At 44.1% G+C, this 23,366-nt stretch overlaps 1 protein-coding gene across 1 annotated transcript in view; it reads right to left on the reverse strand.

The window, feature by feature from the left end:
- Positions 1–23,366, reverse strand: part of LOC137551920 (vomeronasal type-2 receptor 26-like) — a 135,011-nt gene that overhangs the window by 88,569 nt on the left and 23,076 nt on the right. The window contains exon 5 of the mRNA XM_068271371.1: positions 13,283–13,558. Within this exon, the coding sequence (XP_068127472.1) occupies positions 13,283–13,558 (276 nt within the window). The remainder of the gene's footprint in view (positions 1–13,282; positions 13,559–23,366) is intronic.

Here is a 23,366-nt window from a genome sequence, read left to right on the forward strand (position 1 = left end):
CAAGTCTGCCATTGTCGTCACCACGTCCATGGGTAATGGGCGGGGAATGAAGGTTGGATTCCAGCCCATAGTGGGAGCCTGCTGAGACCCATGCTGTAGCTGCCCTGACCGTGCTTTGCAGACCAGGCATTTGTCGTCAGATGGATCCTTGACCCAGCGGAAGACAAACCAAGTCGAAAGCATTTGCCAAGAATGTTTTACAGAGGGCATTTTTTTTACCATTTTTTTAAATTGCTTGAAACTGTAGATGGTTGTATTTTTAAATTGTTTTAAAATGTTGATGGTTGTATTTTTAAATTGTTTGAAATTGTAGATGGTTGTATTTTAAAATAGTTTGAAATTGTAGATGGTTGTATTTTTAAATTGTTTTAAATTGTAGATGGTTGTATTTTTAAATTGTTTGGAACTGTAGATGGTTGTATTGCATTCCAGAGTTGTAGCCTGAGCAACGGCTACCACCACACATCCAGGTAAGGAGGGCAGTAGGGAGGCATGCCCGCCCCGAGGTAGTGACCAAAAATAACAATACAGGACTCAGGAGGACCTTTTGAGGCCCTAATTGTAATGAATCAACTTTAAATCCTTTAACTGGAATCCGTTATGGAGGGCAAGTCTGCCATCCATTTAAGTGCAAGTGATGCACTGACTGCAAGGTATAATGTGCAGTCACAGATGCAGTGAAAGGTATGCAGTGACTGCAAACAGCCGTTTGTGTAGTGACGGCCGTGCTGGACTGTTGCGCACCATGACGAGAGTGCAGGTGATGGTGGCTTTTCAGCCCATATGGTCGCCCGGCTGATGTAGCTGAATGACAGAACAGTGACTGTCCAGCTGATCAAATTTGGTCTGACCACAATGAAACAACGACCTTATTATCTTTGGTGTGCCACCCCCACCCGAGACACTCATATAGCCGGCGGTCATTGCTTCATTGTGATAGGCAAGCCCCTTCACCGCGGCAAGGTAATGATCACAAAGGGGGATGGGCACATGTACATGCCTTTTGTTTTTTTGTTGCAGCCGCCTGCAGTTCAGCCAGAAAAATTAGGCAGGCATGTGCACGCCCCAGAAAAATTAATATAGCTGCCGCTGCTAGCAGCGGCCTTGAAAATTCTGGAATCCGCCTAGAGTCCTGGACCCTGGTGATGGTGGCGGAGAAGGCAGTCAAGCGGCCTGCAGGCAGAGATGCTGTGTGTGGGGACTGACTTAGTCTTCGGTCGTGCAATAGCCCTCAGGGATCCATGCCTCATTCATTTTGATAAAGGTCAGGTACTGAACACTGTCATGACTTAGGCGACTTCTCTTCTCAGTGACAATGCCTCCAGCTGCCCTGAAGGTCCTTTCTGACAGGACGCTTGCGGCAGGGCAAGAGAGAAGTTGTATGGCAAATTGGAACAGCTCTGGCCACAGGTCAAGCATGCGCAACCAGTAGAGCAAGGGTTCATCCTCGCTGCTCGCAGTCGCAGTGTGTACATCCACACTTGAGGCCAGGTAGTCGGCTACCTGTCGGTCCAGGCGTTGGTGGAGGGTGGATCCCGAAGGGCTACTGCGAGGCGTTGGACTAAAGAATGTCCGCATGTCCAACATCACCCCGAGATCGCTGGAGCGTCCTGTCCTTGCCTGCGTGGACTGGTGAGGAGGAGGAGGATTGCTGCCAGTGGTACCTTTATTGCGTTGTACTGTCACATCACCCTTAAATGCATTGTAAAGCATCATTGACAACTTGTTCTGCAAGTGCTGCATCCTTTCTGCCTTCTGTTGAGTTGGTAACAGGTCTGCCACTTTGTGCCTGTACCGAGGATCTAGTAGCGTGGCCACCCAGTACAGGTCATTCCCCTTGAGTTTTTTGATACGGGGGTCCCTCAACAGGCTGGACAACATGAAAGAGGCCATCTGTGCAAAGTCGGATCCAGACGTTCTCTCCATCTCCTCTTGCTCTTCCACAGTGACGTCACGCAACTCCTCTTCCTCCCCCCAGCCACGAACAATACCACGGGAACGTGGAGCAGCAGAAGCCCCCTGTGATGGCTGCTGTGGTTGTTCTTCTGCCGCCGCCGCCTCTTCCTCCTCCACAGAAACATCTTCCTCATAATCGTCATCCGAGTCTGACTCCTCTCCTTCCACACACGACTCCTCTTCTTCCTCCTCCTCCCCCCTCTGTGGTGCCGCAGGTGTCGAGGAAACATGTGGTTCGGATGTAAATCGCTCCCACGAATCCTCCTGCCGTAGCTGTTCCTGTTCCAAGCTCCTCCACAGCTTCATCCACCACTCTATGCATGGCACGCTCCAGGAAGTAAGCGTAGGGGATCAAGTCACTGATGGTGCCTTCAGCGCGACTCACCAGGTTGGTCACCTCCTCAAATGGCCGCATGGTCCTGCATGCATTTCGCATCAGTGTCCAGCTGTTGGGCCACAACATCCCCATCTTCCCAGATTGTGTCCTTCTACTGTAGTTGTACAGGTACTGGGTGACGGTTTTCTCCTGGTCTAGCAGGCGAGAGAACATGAGCAGGGTGGAATTCCAGCGAGTCGGGCTATCGCATATCAAGCGTCTCACCGGCAAGTTGTTTTTCCGCTGAATGTCCGCAAAGCGTGCCATGGCTGTATAAGACCGCCTGAAATGCCCACACAACTTCCTGGTCTGCTTCAGGATGTCCTCTAAGCTTGGGTACTTTGAGACAAATCTTTGCACGACCAGATTCAGCACATGTGCCATGCAGGGTACATGTGTCAGCTTTCCTAAATTCAAAGCGGAAAGGAGATTGCTGCCGTTGTCACATACCACGTTGCCGATCTCCAGCTGGTGCGGGGTCAGCCATTGCTTCACCTGTTTGTTAAGAGCAGCCAGGAGAGCTGCTCCACTGTGACTTTCCGCTTTGAGGCAAGACATGTCTAACACTGCGTGGCACCGTCGTACCTGGCATGCAGCATAGGCCCTGGGGTGCGGGGGCTGTGTAGATCACGGCACCAGCCAAGGAGGAGGAGTAGGATGATGACAGCGAAGAGGTGGTAGCAGGCGGAGAGGAGGTGGCTGGAGGCCTGCCTGCCTGCAAGCAGTGGAGATGTGACAAGTCGGTCCGCTGCACAGCCATGTATTCCCTGCTTGCTGCCATCGGTCACCAGGTTGACCCAATGGGCTGTGTACGTAATGTAGTGGCCCTGCCCAGGCTTGGCAGACCAGGCATCCGTGGTCAGGTGGACCCTTGACCCAACGCTCTTCGCAATAGATGACACCACTTGCCTCTGAACTGCATGGTACAATTTGGGTATGGCCTTTCGTGAAAAATAAGTGCGGCCTGGTATCTTCCACTGCGGTGTCCCAATGGCCACAAATTTACGGAAAGCCTCTGACTCCACCAGCTTGTATGGTAATAGCTGGCGAGCTAATAGTTCCGCCCAACACCAGCTGTCAGATGCCGGGCAAGAGGGTGACTGGCCGAAATTGGCTTCTTCCGCTCAAAGACTTCCTTCACGAACACCTGGCTACTGCTGTGGGCAGAGGAGCAGGAACCGCTCAAGGGCAGAGGCGGTGTGAAGGAGGGTGGCTGTGAAGGTTCAAGGGAGAAAGCGGATGAAGACAATGCACCTGAAGGAGGAAGAGGAGAAGGAGGGTGGCTTGTCTTTTGAGGGGTGCTGCTTACCTCAGGTGTTCTTCCCATTGCTGTTTGTGCCTTCTCTCCAGGTGCCTTCGTAAGGCACTTGTCCCTACGTGAGAGTTGGCCTTTCCACGGCTCAATTTTTGCTGGCAGAGACAACAGATGGCTTTGCTCCGATCTGAGACACACACGTTAAAAAATTTCCAAACCGCTGAGCCCCCCTGGGGTGATGGCGCTACGGTGGCATCAGCAGCTGATGTTGAAGGGCATGTTGGCTGGCTGGCCATAGCTGGCGATACATGGCGCCAGACACTGCCCCCAGCTGTTTCTGAGGACGAGCTCCCTCTGCTTCTATCATGGAGTCATCTCCTCCTACTCCTCTCTGGCTCCCCCTCTGAACTGTCCCCCTGGTCATCTCCTCTATTGGGAACATACAATATAATCGTCATCATAATCCTCCTGCCCAGCTTCGCTTTCCTCAGACAACTCCACAACTGCACCAACTTAAGGTGGTTCATCATGCCTCTCCTCACACGTTACGTCCATACTATCTCCACCTAACTCAGACGTATGAGGTGGTGTACCTGCGCCTTCTTCTTGTTGTTGCAGTAGTGGCTGTGAATCAGTGATTTCACCACCACCACCACCACCAAATAACTCCTGCGAAATGTCAAATGCAGCAGATGTGGTGCTTGTTGTAGCACTGGTGGCTGCGGGAGATGAGGTGTTCTGTGTTAAATACTCAAGCACGTCCTCACAATTTTGGGAAGTGATGGCACGTGCCTTCTTCTGAGCACTGTACTTTGGTCCAGGTCCACACGAAATCACAGCAACACCACCTCGCACAGACCTGCCAGTGCCAGGTGGCCTTCCTCTGGGTCTGCCTCTACCTCTTCCTCTACCTGGTTTGTCCATTTTGCCCATCTCGGGGGAAGCTAGGTATATGCAGTGAGGTGAGTTCACTCAACAGAAAAGGTAGATATGCAGTGAGGTGAGTTCACTGAATGCAAAAGGTAGCTATATGCAGTGAGGTGAGTTCACTGAACACAACAGGTAGTTAGATGAAGTCAGCTGAGTTCACTCAACACAAAGGTAGTTATATGCAGTGAGGTGAGTTCACTCAACAGAAAAGGTAGATATGTAGTGAGGTGAGTTCACTCAACCCAAAGGTAGTTATATATGCAGTGAGGTGAGTTCACTCAACAGAAAAGGTAGCTATGTGCAGTGAGGTGAGTTCACTCAACCCAAAGGTAGTTATATATGCAGTGAGGTGAGTTCACTCAACAGAAAAGGTAGATATGCAGTGAGGTGAGTTCACTCAACCCAAAGGTAGTTATATATGCAGTGAGGTGAGTTCACTGAACACAAAAGGTAGATATGTGCAGTGAGGTGAGTTCACTCAACCCAAAGGTAGTTATATATGCAGTGAGGTGAGTTCACTGAACACAACAGGTAGTTAGATGCAGTCAGCTGAGTTCACTCAACACAAACATAGTTATATGCAGTGAGGTGAGTTCACTGAACACAAAATGTAGCTATGTGCAGTGAGGTGAGTTCACTCAACCCAAAGGTAGTTATATATGCAGTGAGGTGAGTTCACTCAACAGAAAAGGTAGCTATGCAGTGAGGTGAGTTCACTCAACCCAAAGGTAGTTATATATGCAGTGAGGTGAGTTCACTGAATACAACAGGTAGTTAGATGCAGTCAGCTGAGTTCACTCAACACAAAGGTAGTTAATTAGTTATATGCATTGAGGTGAGTTCACTCAACAGAAAAGGTAGATATGCAGTGAGGTGAGTTCACTCAACTTAAAAGGTTGTTATATGCAGTGAGGCAAGTTACACAAAAGGTAGTTATGTGCAGTGAGGTGGGTTCACTCAACACAAACGTAGGTGTATGCAGTGATGAGGTGGGTTAACTAAACACAACAGGTACTAGTAGTAGGTAAATGCAGTACTGGGTGGGTAGTACAATGTGCAGCTCCCTGTCACACACACAGGTAGTCACTGAATGTGCGGCTGCTGCTGGCAGTGGGACACACAGTATGAATTAGCAATGCTGTCTAAAAAACACAATTGTCAGTTTCAAACACAGAAAAAAATATTGATCACACGAGCAGGATGAGCTCTGAAAGGAGCTGTTCTGGGGCGCTATTATAGCAATAAGATTCAGCTAGGAGCAAGCTAAGAAGGCAAGAGCCTGACCAATCTGTCCCTAAGAGAACAAGTCTGCAGCAGCTGTCCCTAGTCTGTCTCTAGCAGGCACACGAGTGAGGCTAATGGCCGCCGGAGCCTGCCTTATATAAGGGGGGGCGGGGCTCTTAAGACATTAAGACAGGGTCATAAGACTCTGCATGCAGCTGACAGACACTTGAGGAGCAAGTGTCACAGGCAGTACACCAAGGCTGATCACCTAAGGGTTAGGTGACAGCCAGAAAGGTCAGACAAGCAAGGTCAGCAATGTACGGTCAGATAAAGTACAGAGTCGGGAAACTGATTCGGTATCCAGGTACAAGCAGTGTCAGCAACGGTTATCAGATAGGCGGAAGTACCGAATCAGTAAGCAAGAGAGTGGTCAGGAGATCATAACAGGTAAACAGTAATAATGATAATCCTAGTCTAGGTGTGAAGTCCTTAGTTTCAACACCGGGGAACTAGTCTAACAGATGAACAATAACAATATCCTAGTCTAGGTGTGAAGTCCTTGGTTTCAACACCTGGGAACTAGTCTAAAGGATGGTACACAAGTCTCACAATACAATAGTGCTTAAAGCTATCAACGGAATCTGACTAAGTGTGAATTCCCAGCTCCAGCTGGTTCTAACACACTGTAAGATCTGACTAGGGTCTGAGCGCTCACACGTAAGCATTCGCAACAGCAGACAACTTGCAACTGACAGGCAAGTCCTATAAGTACCCAGAGCGCTCCACAGCGCCGCCCCAGTCACTCAGCTAATCCGGAGCATAGCTGGAGTCAGCTGACCGGCTTGATCAGCTGACTCCCCTTCTACTGGCATAAAGGTCCTGTTGCCTGGCGCGCACGTAGCTCTTAACCTGTGTGCACTAGAAGGACCAGGCAAACCAGCCGCATGTAACTGCATGGCAGAGGCCGCCGGCTGGAACGCGGAGATAACCGCCATGCCACTTGCCCATGCGACGGCATCTCTGCTATTCATTACAGACATTTGCAATAATTCAGCTATAAGTGAACATTTGTGGTTACCCACAATGCACTAATACTGAATATGCAAATTATCCCTTTTCACCCTTGTTAAGCCAAGCAAGCATCTAGAACCGCTGGTGTATAGCAAGCATATACAGTGGAGGAAATAATTATTTGACCCCTCACTGATTTTGTAAGTTTGTCCAATGACAAAGAAATGAAAAGTCTCAGAACAGTATCATTTCAATGGTAGGTTTATTTTAACAGTGGCAGATAGCACATCAAAAGGAAAATCGAAAAAATAACCTTAAATAAAAGATAGCAACTGATTTGCATTTCATTGAGTGAAATAAGTTTTTGAACCCCTACCAACCATTAAGAGTTCTGGCTCCCACAGAGTGGTTAGACACTTCTACTCAATTAGTCACCCTCATTAAGGACACCTGTCTTAACTAGTCACCTGTATAAAAGACACCTGTCCACAGAATCAATCAATCAAGCAGACTCCAAACTCTCCAACATGGGAAAGACCAAAGAGCTGTCCAAGGATGTCAGAGACAAAATTGTAGACCTGCACAAGGCTGGAATGGGCTACAAAACCATTAGCAAGAAGCTGGGAGAGAAGGTGACAACATTAGCAGGGACCACAGTCACCAAGAAAACCATTGGAAACACATTACACCGCAATGGATTAAAATCCTGCAGGGCTCGCAAGGTCCCCCTGCTCAAGAAGGCACATGTGCAGGCCTGTCTGAAGTTTGCCAATGAACACCTGAATGATTCTGTGAGTGACTGGGAGAAGGTGCTGTGGTCTGATGAGACCAAAATAGAGCTCTTTGGCATTAACTCAACTCGCTGTGTTTGGAGGAAGAAAAATGCTGCCTATGACCCCCAAAACACCGTCCCCACCATCAAGCATGGGGGTGGAAACATTTTGCTTTGGGGGTGTTTTTCTGCTAAGGGCACAGGACAACTTAATCGCATTAACAGGAAAATGGACGGAGCCATGTATCGTGAAATCCTGAACGACAACCTCCTTCCCTCTGCCAGGAAACTGAAAATGGGTCGTGGATGGGTGTTCCAGCACGACAATGACCCAAAACATACAGCAAAGGCAACAAAGGAGTGGCTCAAGAAGAAGCACATTAAGGTCATGGAGTGGCCTAGTCAGTCTCCGGACCTTAAAGGGGAACTGAAGAGAGAGGTATATGGAGGCTGTCACGTTTATTTCCTTTTAATCAATACCAGTTACCTGGCGGCCCTGCTGGTCTATTTCTCTGCAGTAGTATCTGATTAAAACCAGAAACAAGCATGCAGCTAGTCTTGTCAGATCAGACTTATAAGTCTGAACCACTGAAACACCTGATCTGCTGCATGCTTGTTCAGGGGCTATGGCTAATAGTATTAGAGGCAGAGGATCAGCAGGGCTGCCAGGCAACTGGTATTGTCTAAAAGGAAATAAACATGACAGCCTCCATATACCTCTCTCTTCAGTTCCCCTTTAATCCAATAGAAAACCTATGGAAGGAGCTCAAGCTCAGAGTTGCACAGAGACAGCCTCGAAACCTTAGGGATTTAGAGATGATCTGCAAAGAGGAGTGGACCAACATTCCTCCTAAAATGTGTGCAAACTTGGTCATCAATTACAAGAAACGTTTGACCTCTGTGCTTGCAAACAAGGGTTTTTCCACTAAGTATTAAGTCTTTTATTGTTAGAGGGTTCAAAAACTTATTTCACTCAATGAAATGCAAATCAGTTGCTATCTTTTATTTAAGGTTATTTTTTCGATTTTCCTTTTGATGTGCTATCTGCCACTGTTAAAATAAACCTACCATTGAAATGATATTGTTCTGAGACTTTTCATTTCTTTGTCATTGGACAAACTTATAAAATCAGTGAGGGGTCAAATAATTATTTCCTCCACTGTAGCTTTACATTTTACACAACCATATCAAGCCTGCATGTAGACAGCCAGTTTAGGACTTTTTTGTTCCTCACCAGTACATGGCTGGGCTTGGACCAGTACAACAGAGTAACCAAGCAGCTCAGGGTGACCCAAACTACTAGGAATGTATAGGGCAGTGGTGGCGAACCTATGGCACGCGTGTCGGGACCGGCACGCGTAGCCTAATCTGCTGGCACGCCACCGCTGCTTATGAACTGGCCGCAGCGTCTACTAGACGCCGCCGCACCAGTTCATATCCCGCAGCCCCGCAGTCTCCCGGGAGGCAGACCAGGACTACGGCAAGATGGCTGCCGAAGCCCTGTACTGGAGACTATTTGTGTCTCCAGTACAGGGCTTCAGGCGCCATCTTTCCGTAGCCCTGCACTCTGCCTGTCAGCGGCAGGAGGAACGTCCGGGGGAGATGCGCGCCAGAGCCCAGCCGAGAGAGAAGACTTCTGTCAGGTGAGTACATTACTTTTTTTTTCAGGTAAAATGCGGCCCACGGTGTTATTTTCTGGTAAAATGTTTTGTCACATGGTGTTTATGTCCTGTGACATGCTGCCCACTGTGTTTGTTTTCTGGTGAAATGTGGCCCACTGCGTTTTTCTGGTGAAATGTGGCCCACTGTGTTTGTTTTCTGGTGAAATGTGGCCCACTGTGTTTGTTTTCTGGTGAAATGTGGCCTACTGCGTTTTTCTGGTGAAATGTGGCCCACTGTGTTTGTTTTCTGGTGAAATGTGGCCCACTGCTTTTTTCTGGTGAAATGTGGCCCACTGCGTTTGTTTTCTGGTGAAATGCTGCCCGCTGCGTTTGTTTTCTGGTGAAATGTGGCCCACTGTGTTTGTTTGCTGGTGAAATGCTACCCTCTGTGTTTGTTTTCTGGTGAAATGTGGCCCACTGCGTTTGTTTTCTGGTGAAATGCTGCCCGCTGCGTTTGTTTTCTGGTGAAATGTGGCCCACTGCATTTGTTTGCTGGTGAAATGCTACCCTCTGCGTTTGTTTTCTGGTGAAATGTGGCCCACTGCGTTTGTTTTCTGGTGAAATGCTGCCCGCTGCGTTTGTTTTCTGGTGAAATGTGGCCCACTGCGTTTGTTTGCTGGTGAAATGCTACCCTCTGCGTTTATTTTCTGGTGAAATTTGGCCCACTGCGTTTGTTTTCTGGTAAAATGCTGCCCGCTGCGTTTGTTTTCTGGTGAAATGTGACCCACTCCGTTTGTTTGCTGGTGAAATGCTACCCTCTGCGTTTGTTTTCTGGTGAAATGTGGCCCACTGCATTTGTTTTCTGGTAAAATGTGGCCCACTGCGTTTGTTTTCTGGTGAAATGTGGCCCACTGCGTTTGTTTGCTGGTGAAATGTGGCCCACTGCGTTTGTTTGCTGGTGAAATGCTACCCTCTGCGTTTGTTTTCTGGTGAAATGTGGCCCACTGCATTTGTTTGCTGGTGAAATGTGGCCCACTGTTTGTTCTCTAGTGAAATGCTGCCCGCTGTTTGTTTTCTGGTGAAATGCTGCCCACTGTGTTTATTTTCTGGTGCAATGTGGCCCACTGCGTTTGTTTTCTGGTGCAATGTGGCCCACATTGCATTATTTTCTGCTGAAATGTTGCACATATTGGGCTCGTTTCACAAAGTGGTGATAACTCAGTTATCACGCCTAAAAGACTTTAGGCGTGATAAGCCGTGCAAAGCTGAGTTAGCACCGCTTTTGCTCTTTATCGCGCGCAAAATCCCGCGCGCAAAGTTTTGCGCGTGCAATCGCGCAATTCCGCGCGCAGCGCCCATAGGCTTTAATGGGCACATCGCGCGAACTGCACTGTGCGCCGGGCGATTGCGCGCACAAAACTTTGCGCGCGGAACTTCGTGCGAGTTTCATTTTATCACGCCTAAACTGAGTTTAGGCGTGATACAGGGGTTTTCACAGGCGAGCAAACACTTTGCACCGCTTTGTGAATCAGGCCCTTTGCGTTTATTTTTTGGTGTCTGGGGTAACTTGCTGCATTTATTATTAAGGGCTCATTCACACTACAGAACGTATGCACGAATGCGATTTCATGCATGCGTTGCCAACGCACAGTGATCGCACGGAATGCACGTTGTGGTGCACTAAAGCGTGGACGTCGGCAGCTGTACCCATCGGGGAAATGTATGCGTTGTGCGTTAAAATGTTCCCAGATGCGTTACAACGTAACGCATGGGAACGCACACCTGTAGTGTGAATGGTAACATGGAAGTCTATTGACTTTCATGTTACCATATGAATCTTACATTATATGCGTTGCGTCAAAACTGACAGTGCAGTAAATAGTGTGAATGAGCCCTTAATGGTCATAGTTGGCTATATTTGGGGTTTGCTTTGGGGTTACAGTGGGTATAAATAGCATCATACAGTTTCTGCACACCCATGATGCGAAGCCTCGTTTCACCACATCATGGTGGAAAACACTGCTTTCTTATGCCTCGCTGTTACATCATTAAGTTAGCGCCGCCCATACAATATCATGGCCACGCCCATTTTTCGGCTCCCCCCCCCGTGGCACTCGGAGATAAAAAAAGTCGATGTTAGGTCGCAGTTTGGGCACTCGGCCTCTGAAAGGTTAGCCATCGCTGGTATAGGGGGATAAAAGGAACCAAAAAGCCCGCCTACTAAAAAAAGCAAAGCTTGGTGTAATTTGCCTTCTTAAAAAGGGAGCATTTGCATATTCAGTAGCAGTGCATTTTAGGTAACCACAAATGTTCACTTATAGCTGAATTATTGCAAATTTCCTTCTGCTTTAAGAAGGCACATTACACCAAGCTTTGCTTTTTTTTAGTAGGAGGGCTTTTCTGGTTCCTTTTATCCCCCTATACGTTCCCAGTAGTTTGGGTCCCCCTGAGTTGCTTGGTTACTCTATTCTTCTTAACATATGTACCAATTTTGATAGCAATAGCATGTATTGGGGCTTTGCTATTCACCGCCAAAGTCAGCACAAAATGATGCTTAAATTACATGTAAATTCATGCGTAATTACGAATGATAATACAAAGTCAATTGAACTAACACTTTATAATTATGTATAGGCCGAATTGCAAAAATGTATGCGTAATTTTGCGTAATAGTAATTAACTGATTAGGATCATCATCACTAGACCTAATACAGGAACTTATATTCCCGTAGGCCCAGTTTACAGTGGCCTTAAAAATGGTCAAATTAGCGGAGATAAACGGACCAGATCCTAATGGAGGTGAACAGATCCTATGCTAATTAAAAGGATCTGTTCAAATTGCTCTTTTATAACTGATCCATTTGCCACAAGTTTGGGTCTGCCGAGATCTTTCCAGATTGATGTGTCCAGATTCAGGGAATGGAGGATCACTGTTCAAAAACTGATGCCTACTAAGAACTGAGCCATTTCACAGATCAGTTGTTAAGGTGGCCACACACGATACAATAAAATGATCCGATTTTACGTTAATTCGATAAACGATCAGATCTCCCGAAAAAATCGAAAGCTTTTTTTTCATTCGACTAAAAAATCCGATCGGATTTCCCGTTTTCTTTGATTTTAATCGATCCGGAATGCCAGATATTTTTCTTCAATCTTTCTAAAGATTGCATGGTGTGTGTTGGATTGTCAATTTTATTAATATACATACCCTAGCAATTTTGTCAGAGTTTCCAATCATTTTTATCATAATTGGGGAAAAATTGAACATACAATATGTGTGTGGTACATTGGTCATATTTTTGAAATGTTACAATCAGTCAGAAAAATTGATTGCAATTCTTAAATTGAACAGATATTTAAAAAATTGTATGGTGTGTGGCCACCTTTACATGGATCAGTTTTTGATACATCCAATGTGAACCCGACCTTATGCTCAACACACACCATACAATCTTGGTTTTTCAATCTTACCACTTTCATGTAGTATAAGAGCTTATCCAATCAATCATTCAAGGTATTTTCAATCTGTTGGCCCTTATACTACATAGATTTTGTAAATCTGTACAACCAAGATTGTATGGTGTGTGTTGAGCATATCTCTGTTCTCTAAAATTATATATTAAATCATTGACTTTCACCTTATATTTATGTTTATACATGTTGTTGAAACCTTCTATTGCTTTATTTGCATGTAGAGAAATATACATGTTATGCAAGGCGGCGGCCATCATCCACACTGCAAGGTACACTTTAGATGAGGTTCGTTCAGCAGGAAACTGTATATTTATGAAATCACCCTTCCTCATGCTGCAGTTGAGAAATGGTCGGGTCATTATCCTTCTGAAAAGGAAGTCCTTCCGTTTATTTCCTGATGGGCAGAAATAATAAATCATTATAATGTCTTCATGCAATGGGTCATCTTTGTGAATTGTTGACACATATTTGCTGAAAAACTCTTCCATGCCAGTTATAGAGAATTTGGGTAATGAAAATGCCAAACTGCAGTTACTGGAAAATACAAGGAGTTCAGCTGCTGACCGAGAATTTGCAAAAATAAATGTTTTTGTTACATGATAGTTCATAGAATTATACAGAAACCTGTAAATGATGTGACTAAAGCTGCCACAAATAATTATGATGTCAGTGGTTGAAACCTGAAGTTCTCGAGGTATGTTCTTATGATTTTCATAGGAAACAAGAACCTTAAATTCAAGACAAATTCCGTGGTTGGTTAAATACTTGCTCAGTTCCTGGAGTTCCCTCTCTCCGTAATCATCATCTGATGTCACAATCCCGACCCAATTCCACTTAAATGCCTCCAGCAGCTTTACAATTGCCTCATACTGAATCTGGTTATCCGGTATTGTTCGGAAAAAGTTTGGATAAAGTCTTCTGTCACTTAGCAAGGTGTCCCGGGCTCCATAACTAACCTGGAAGGGTTCAATTATTTTGAGTAAACACAATCAAGTTACTTCTTTTTGATTGTAAATTTTACTTCTAATACTCCCTCCTTTGCACAGTAGAATAATGTTATTTTTACATGTCCAATAGACACATGTCCATGGAGTTTAAAGAGACACTGAAGCGAAAAAAATGATGATATAATGATTTGTATTTGTAGTACAGCTAAGAAATAAAACATTAGGAGCAGAGACATGTCTAATATTGGTTTCAGTACAGGAAGAGTTAAGAAACTCCAGTTGTTATTTATGCAAAAGTGTCATTGAGCTCCATGACTTGCAAAGTCGCAGACAGCTCTGTCTTCTGAAGCTTATTATTTCAACTGTCAGTCATTGTATCTTCTTTTTCTCTGCAGAGAACAGTTCAAAAGTTCACTGGCCTGCTCTGTAAAATCATTTAGAATGCTGAATAGTGTGTAAACTGTAAATATTAGAGAATGATGCAATGTTATAAAAACACTATATAACTGAAAATAAAAATATGAGAATATTTTCTTTGCTACTAATCTTCTAGTAAATATCCATACTACACAGCCAATTCATTATATCATAATTTTTTTTTCAACTTCAGTGTCTATTTAAGGCTATGGAACAGCAGGGAAAAATAAGACTTAAAGGAGAGCTGAGACATTCTAACTGGAAGCATGTATACTAACCTAGGGCTTCCTCCAGGCCCATGTATACTAAGGGCTCCCTCACCAGGGCATTATTCTATAATCTCCTCCAGGAATATCTCCAGTCACCGTCAGTCATGCTGCACTGCCACTGTGCATGCACCGCCCAGCTGCACGCCCCATCACACTCATTCTGCACCTATACAATTAGTACTATACAGGCGTAAAACTGTCCAGCCATGGGACCATGACAGGGATACATCAGTGCAACTGATGGCACCTGGGAGATATTACCAGAGAAGACAGTATAAGAACAGAGTGGATTTGGTATACATGGGGCTGGAGGAAGCACCAGGTAACTATAAATGCTTTTAATTAGAACGTCTCTGGTACACTTTAAGACTAAAACGTGAATGGAGAGCTCCACTTATGCTACCCTCATGCAGCCCTGTACAGATATTCACTGGATCCAGCATATATGCTGCATGATGTACAGCTCGGCAACAAAGCACAAGGGGCTTGATTCGCTATTCGGTGCTAACCCAGTTAGCACGTCCAAAGGCTTTGGGTGTGCTAACTATGGTGTTCAGTAGTTAGCACCAAGAAAAGTGAATCAGCTCACGTGCAAAGTCCCGTGCATAGTGTGATGATAAGGTCACAGTCAATGTGCCCTTATAGTCGCATCAGGCGTGCCGTTTTTGTCACACCGCGATGCAACGTTTCAGTTTTGCACGTGGAACTTTGCGCGCAAGCGCTAGTTAATGCATACAAAGTCACTTTAGGCGTGAAGAGGGGCTTTTCACAAGTGTGCTAACAGTTAGCACCGCTTTGTGAACCAAGCCCACATATAGACATAACATATAGGATACTTTTCATTCACAGAACCAAAAAGTGGGCATAGACATACAAATTTCACTGGGAAAATGTAAACTGCAGCCATTCTTACACTGTTAATGGCAGGGTTCTCAAACGTTGCACAGTTGGTCGCTGGGTGACTGGGATTAATATTCAGAAAAGTGGGTGGAGCCTATAAAAGCCAAAATTCACCTATTGGTTTTCAAGGGGAATATTTCATTGCTGCCATTCTTGCACTGTGAATGGCACAAGCCTCAAACCTGGTACAGTTGGTGAATGGGTGACTGGGGCTCAAATTCAGAAAAGAGGGTGGAGCCACCAACAGCCAATCAGATTTGTTTCATTTCGATGCAAATTATTGATGCCAAAGACCGCCATTTTTACAAACTAGGTCATTGAGTAATTGAGTGATTGTGTGTTAGTGTTAGAAAAAGTGGGTGGAGCCAATGGCAGAGGCCTCAAGCCTGGCATAGTCGGTCATTGGGCAACTGGGGTTTAAATACAGAGAAGCAGGTGGAACCACAAACAGCCAATCATATTTGTTTCATTTCAATAAAAAATGCAAATGATTGATTTCAAGGACCGCATAACTCATAAATTTGGTCATTGAGTGACTGTGTGTCAAGGTTTGAAAAAATAGGTCAACAACAACAAAATAAATACCCAGGCAGGCAACGCCGGACCATCAGCTAGTTGGATAATAATAATAGAAGATGTAGTACTGGATACAAAGCATAAGTAAATAGATCAACAAACACACCTGTATAGTTCCCGACATGGTGAAAGCCGAGTTTCACAGTGCATATATAAGAATGTGCAGTGCATGCATAGCAATTATCATTCAAGAAAAATATACAGTGTATTATCCTGCAAAAAAATGGCAAAACTGTAAAAAAGTGTAATATATATAATACTAGCTGATGATTCAGTGTTGCCCGGGTATGTATTTGTGCGTTGCTGGCTCTGCCAACTTTTTCTAACCTGGACACACAGTCACTCAATGACCAAGTTTATAAGCTTTAGGGTCCTTGGCATCAATAATTAAAATGTCCTTATTGAAATGAAACAACTCTGATTGGCTGTTTGTGGCTCCACCCCCTTTGGTGAATTTGAACCCTAGTCACCCAATGGCTGACTATACCAGGTTTGAGGCCTCTGCCATTGACAGTGTAAGAATGACAGCAATTTAAATATTCCCCTGTTGCAGGCTCCATCCACGTTCCTGAATATTAACTCATTCTCGTTCCGTCGTTTTCACTTGAGCAATGTTCACCTCCCATTCATTAGCCTATAACTTTATCACTACTTATCACAATGAACTGATCTATATCTTGTTTTTTCCGCCACCAATTAGGCTTTCTTTGGGGGGTACATTTTGCTAAGAGCCACTTTACTGTAAATGCATTTTAACAGGAAGAATAAGAAAAAAACGGAAAAAAAATCATTATTTCTCAGTTTTCAGCCATTATAGTTTTAAAATAATACATGCCTCCATAATTAAAACTCACGTATTGTATTTGCCCATATGTCCCGGTTATTACACCTTTAAAATTATGTCCCTATCACAATGTATGGCGACAATATTTTATTTGGAAATAAAGGTGCATTTTTTCCGTTTTGCATCTATCACTATTTACGAGTTTAAAATAAAAAAAATATAGAAATATTTCATCTTTACATTGATATTTAAAAAGTTTAGACCCCTAGGTAAATATTTACATGTTTTTTTTTATTGTAATGTTTTTGTAACCACTTCACCACTGAGGGGTTTTACCCCCTGAGCACCAGAGCAATTTTCACCTTTCAGCGCTCCTTCCATTCATTCGTCTATAACTTTATTATTACTTATCGCAATGAAATTAACTATATCTTGTTTTTTCCGCCACCAATTAGGCTTTCTTTAGGTGGGACATTATGCCAAGAATTATTTTATTCTAAATGTGTTTTAATGGGAAAATAGGAAAAATGTGGTAAAAAATTAATTATTTTTCAGGTTTCAGCCATTATAGTTTTTAAATAATGCATGCTACTGTAATTAAAACTCATGAAATTTATTTGCTATTTTGTCCCGGTTATAAAATTGTTTAAATTATGTCCCTATCACAATGTTTGGCGCCAATATTTTATTTGGAAATAAAGGTGCATTTTTTTCAGTTTTGCATCCATCCCTAATTACAAGCCCAAAGTTTATAAAGTAACAGTTTTGTACCCTCCTGACATAAAAATTTAAAAAGTTCAGTCCCTAAGGTAACTATTTATGTATTTTTTTAATTGTACATTTTTTATTTTTTTTTTTATTACAAAAAAAAAAATGGGGAGTGTGGGAGGTAATGAGTTAATTTTTTGTGTATAACTTATTCATGTGTATGTGAAAAATGTTTAGGGTGTAGTTTTACTATTTGGCCACAAGATGGCAACAGTAACTTTTTGTTTTAATGCGACCTCCAAGCGTCCTTCCGGACGCTTGGAGGAAGTAGTAGGAGGCTGGGTAAATTTTTTTTCACAATGATCGCGCTGCTTAGCGGAAACGCAGCGAATCATTGCGGGGCTTAGATCAACGAACGGGAATGGATTTTCCCGTTCATTGATCTCCGGGCGAGCGGCCGGCGGCGTATTTACCCGCGGGAATGGGGGTTAAAGGATGGAAAGGGGATGGAGAAATTCGTACGGGCGGGGGTAAAGTGGTTAAACATTGTATTTGGGTAGTTTTGGGAGGGTGTGATGTAAACAATAGGTTTATAATGTAAATGTGTGTTAACTTTTATTTTTTTTACTTTTAGTTGTAGTATTACTTTTTGGCCACAAGATGGCGGCCATGAGTTTGTTTACATGACGTCACTCTAAGCATAACATACGCTTAGAGAGATGCATGGGGGATGCTACAGCCAGAAAAAGCGAAGCTTTCAAGAGAAGCTGTCGCTTTTTCAGTGGGGGAGAGGAATCAGTGATCGGGCACCATAGCCCGATTCACTGATTACCTGGCTAACGAACCGTGGGCCGCGGGAGCGTGCATGGTTCCTGGACGTAGTTTCTATGTCCAGGAACTAAAATAGGTTAATCCCAGTCACTCAGTGACCAACTGTGCAAAGTTTAGGAACCCTACCATTAACAGTGTATGAATGGCCGCACTTTACATTTTCTTAGTGACATTTTTTTTCGGCTCCACCCTTTTTTAAACCTTGACACACACAGTCACTCAATGACCAAGTTTGTGAGTTTTTGGGTTCCAGGCATCAAAAATGTGTGAATGTAATTCCCATGTAATGGCCCACCGTTGCCCGTGTATGCATTTGGTTGTTGTTGGTCCACCTATTTATTCTAACCTTGACACACAATGACCAAGTTTATAAGCTTTGCTGTCCTTGGAATCAATAATTAGCATTTTACCATTAAAATGAAAAAAAAAATCTAATTGGCTGTTTGTGGCTCCAACCCGAGTTTAAACCCAGCCACTCAATGACCAGGTTTGAGGCTTGTGCCGTGAACAGTGCAAGAATGGTCTAATAATCCATTTGAAAATCAATAGGTAAATTTTGATTGGCTTTTGTAAGCTCCACCCACTTTTCTGAATATTAATCCCAGCCACCCAATGACCAACTGTACCAGGCTTGAGGCCTCTGCCATTAACAGTGCAAGAATGGCAGCAGTTTAAATCTTTCCCTTGAAAATCCATAGTTGAATTTTGATCGGCTTTTGAAGGCTCCACCCACTTTTCTGAATATTAATCCCAGCTACCCAGTGACTAACTGTGCAAAGTTTAAGGACCCTACCATTAACAGTGTAAGAATGGCTGCAGTTTACATTTTCCCACTTTTGTAACCTTGATACACAGTCTCTCAACCCTGTTTGTGACCTTTTAGGTACCTGGCATCAAAATTGTATGAATGGAAGCCGTTTATCTAGCAAAGAAATCTGATTGGCTGTTTGTGGCTCCACCCTTTTAGTGAATTTGATTTACCTGATGCTTTAATATTTGTGAATTGCCATTTCTTTATATTTCTTGAAGTATTTACCGCACTAGTCGGTAATTTTACTTTTCAGTGCAGTAATAGGTTTAGTCTATTGACATTTGGCAAGATGATCGGTAAAATCAGCTGTTTTCTGCAATCCCGAAAGTGGTAATGCTTAGTGAATTGAGGTGAATGTGAATTAATATTCCATATCCCCCTTTTGTACAGTTTTACACTTTTTTTTGCAAGATAATACACTATTTTAAGGCAAACCTGAAGCTAAAATAAACTTATGAGATAATGAACTGTATGTGTAGTACCGATAAGAAATATAACATTAGTAGCAAAGATAAAGAGAGGGGGGGAAACCAAGAGCCCAATAGTGTGATATTGTACAGATGAAAATTAATAATGAGTAATATAACAATTTAATACTCACAAACCACAGTTGCCATCTACAGAGGCGCTCAGTGTGGTTTTGATGCTGATAAGCTGTATGCTCCTTTTTGATTGGCCTGATGAAGCGGGATTGAGCCCGTGAAACACGTTGCCTATTTTTACTGTGGAGTATAAATAAATTGTTGTTTGACTGTTGATGCCACAGTCCTCCCTTTGTTTGCTTTGTCCGCATGGATGGGATAGGCCCACCACTGCCCCATCGGTTTTAAGCTTGTTTAAGTGACTTTTATTCTATTGGCGCCTCTGGAAAGCTTCTACATATTAGTAGCAAAGAAAGAAGTCTGATATTGTTTTGCAGTACAGGAAGAGTTAAAAAACTTCAGTTGTTATCTATGTAGCGTCTCTGAGCTATTTGACCAACATGATGAAACGTAGTCCGGTTTTCTGAAGAACTTAAACAGCCAAGAGACAGTGATAGACAGCTTGAGATAAGGTTATACTGCAGGAAAGTACAAAGGGTCATCAGCTCTGCTGTGTATTATAGATTAAAAAACAGATATGCAATTTCCTTTTTCTCATGAGTTTTTTCCTAAGAGATAATTTTTCATCTTCTATTTGAAAATAACTTTTCAGCACTTTTCAACTGAAAGAGTACTAATAAGTACTGTAGATGAGAAAAGTACTATCAAAATTATTTTGAGTATTTTCTTGTTTTCTGGTGACTTAAAGAGAATCTGTATTGTTAAAATCGCACAAAAGTAAACATACCAGTGCATTAGGGGACATCTCCTATTACCCTCTGTCACAATTTCGCCGCTCCTCGCCGCATTAAAAGTGGTTAAAAACAGTTTTAAAAAGTTTGTTTATAAACAAACAAAATGGCCACCAAAACAGGAAGTAGGTTGATGTACAGTATGTCCACACATAGAAAATACATCCATACACAAGCAGGCTGTATACACCCTTCCTTTTGTATCTCAAGAGATCATTTGTGTGTTTCTTTCCCCCTGCAGCTATCTTCCACTGAAGTGTTGGGCTGTTTCTTCCTGCAGAGTGCAGACAGCTCTGCCCTGTAATTCCTCAGTATGTGAAAGCCCAGCCAGCTCAGAGGAGGATTTATCCAGCTTGTAAAAGATAATAGAACAGAGAGAAGCTGCACTAATCTAAATATCACACAGGCAGTGTGCAGAGAGGGGCCTGGAGGGGGGAGATGCATCACAGAACCACAACACTGAAGAACTTGGCAGCCTTCCAGACACAGGCCTGACAAGTCTGACAAGAGAGAGATAAGTTGATTTATTACAGAGACTGTGATAGTACAAAGTGCTGCAGTTAGCCAGAACACATTAGAATAGCTTTTGGAACTTGTAGGATGATAAAAAACAGGATGCAATTTTTGTTACGGAGTCTCTTTAAAAGGCCTTTTATTGACACCTAGGAGAAAATACAAGATAAAAATGTAATTGCATATGGCCTAGAGTGTGATATTAGGATGCAATGGTATAAAAAAAAGATACTTACTGTATATCCTGGCGTATAAGACTACTTTTTAACCCTTGAAAATCTTCTGATAAGTCAGGGGTCGTCTTATACACCGGGTGTCATTGATGTCGTGTGATACGCCCTATCCTGTTACCGCCTCTCAGATCTCACTGCTGAGGACTGTAGTGAAGTGGCGCAGGCGCACATGTGCGAGATCTGAGAGGCAGAGAAGGAGGTAAATAGGGGTGGGACAGACGGGTGCAAGAGGCGTGTTTTATGGGCACAGCATGATCTCTTCTTCCATACCGCTCTGATAAACAGAGAGAGCTGACCAATCCACTTAGGGAGAGGGAGAGTTGACCAATCCAACCAGTCAACCACCTACAGTATATACTGTTATATACTAGGTACCACATACAGCACAGCACCAGTATCTGTTTATACACAGCACCATTATATGATGTTTTTTTTTATTTTTATTTGATGTGCGTTGGAAGAAGGGTAGTCTTATACGGCGAGTATATCCCAAACTAACTGGAAAAGTTGGAGGGGGGTCATCTTATACACCCAGTCGTCTTATATCCCGAAATATAGGGTATATAACTGAAAATAAAAATATGAGTCTACTCATTGGGCTTGATTCACAAAGCAGTGATAACTGTTATCACGCTGTGAAAATAGCTTTGTGCGAAAACTAGCGTGAAAATGGTTATCTCGTGCAAAAATTTGCGTGAACATTCCGCGTTTGCACAATAAGTTCAGGTTAACGCGCGAACGTTAATGCGCAATAAATTCACGTTAACGCATGCATGCAAGTTTTTGCACTTGATAACCGTCTTTTTCGCGCTAAAACTGTTTTTACACGCGAAAACGCGCACAAAGCACTTTCTCACAGCCGGGATAACATTGATCACTGCTTTGTGAATCAAGCTCATTATCTATACTACACATACCATTCAGTATCTCCTATGTTTTTCTTGCTTCAGTTTTGCTTTAATGACAATTGCTATTGGTGCACTGCACTTTCTAATATATGCACTGTGAAACCGGCTTTCACCATGGTGGGGAACCTTTCTGGGGAAAAACAGTTTGTGTATATGTTACGGCCAGAACCCGAAGTGTGGCCACTTCTAGTTCTGGCCGGCCACTTCGGGTTCTGGCCGGCCAATGTGCGAAGTGGCCGCAGCGGGCAATGTTAGAAATGGAATGTTACGCCGTCTCGCTGCGGCCAAATTGATGACAAGTTGCTTAATTTAATGAAATATAGCCGGCGGCAATGTAATAGATGAAGCCGCCGGCTTTCGCACTGCCTCTCTCCTCTCCCCGATCGCCCCCCCCACGCCTCCCATACAATAAGTAGCAGCCGGCGGGGACACGCGTGTCCCGAGAGTCGTTCGTCGCGGCAGGGGAATCCTGCCGTTCCTGCAGAGCGGGTTCTGGCAGAAGCAATGTCTGCAGCCTCCCCGCTCTGCTGCCCCTGCTGCGACGAACGACTCTCCGGCTGCATGTCCCCGCCGGCTGCTACTTATTGTATGGTTCCTGCAGAGCGGGTGCTGGCAGAAGCATTGTCTGCAGCCTCCCCGCTCTGCTGCCCCTGCTGCGACGAACGACTCTCCGGCTGCATGTCCCCGCTGGCTGCTACTTATTGTATGGGAGGCGGGGAGAGGAGAGAGGCGGGGGAGGAGGAGAGAAGCTGTGCGAAAGCCGGCGGCTTCATCTATTACATTGCCGCCGGTTATATTTCATTAAATTATGCAAGTTGTCATCAATTTGGCCGCAGCGAGACGGCATAAACATAACATTTCTAACACTGGCCACTGCGCTGCGGCCACTTCGCACATTGGCCGGCCAGAACCCGAAGTGGCCAGCCAGAACTAGAAGTGGCCACACTACGGGTTCTGGCCGTAACATATATATGGTACATAGCACACTGCTGCAAGTATTGCTGCAGACATTTCCTTTTCATATATATTCACTGAACTGCAGCAATGAAAGAAAGAAAGACTGGCACTAGTTGCGGGTAGGGAGGTCATGGGTTTAACCGGATTGAGTACTCCATCTTGCAGCGTGCTCTCAGAAACAAACAATAGTAATATATAGCAGAGAAAGCCGAGACACTGTTGCAGTAGAAAAAGAGGTACCTTTAATCCACGGTATAGAGACACAGCTTTATAGGATGCCTCCAGTGCTGGTCGTAATGGAGAAAGCTACGCTTACGGATCATTACGCGTAATTTTACGCTATTACGCATTACGAAATTACGCTTACGGCATAGACATTCAATTTCGGTACATGTCTATAATTACGCATAGCACTTACGCAATTACGCGTAAGTATACCGTAATTCACGTTATTACGTTATAGGCTTACGCGTAAAATCGTACTAGCAATTAATGCGTAAGGTCATGCTGCTGCCAAGCGGAAAAGTTGACGCATGGATCAATGTTAGGTAGCCGCCGACTTTAAGGGTTAATAGCA

This window comes from Hyperolius riggenbachi, chromosome 1 (genome assembly GCF_040937935.1).
Source record: "Hyperolius riggenbachi isolate aHypRig1 chromosome 1, aHypRig1.pri, whole genome shotgun sequence".
NCBI lineage: Eukaryota > Metazoa > Chordata > Amphibia > Anura > Hyperoliidae > Hyperolius > Hyperolius riggenbachi.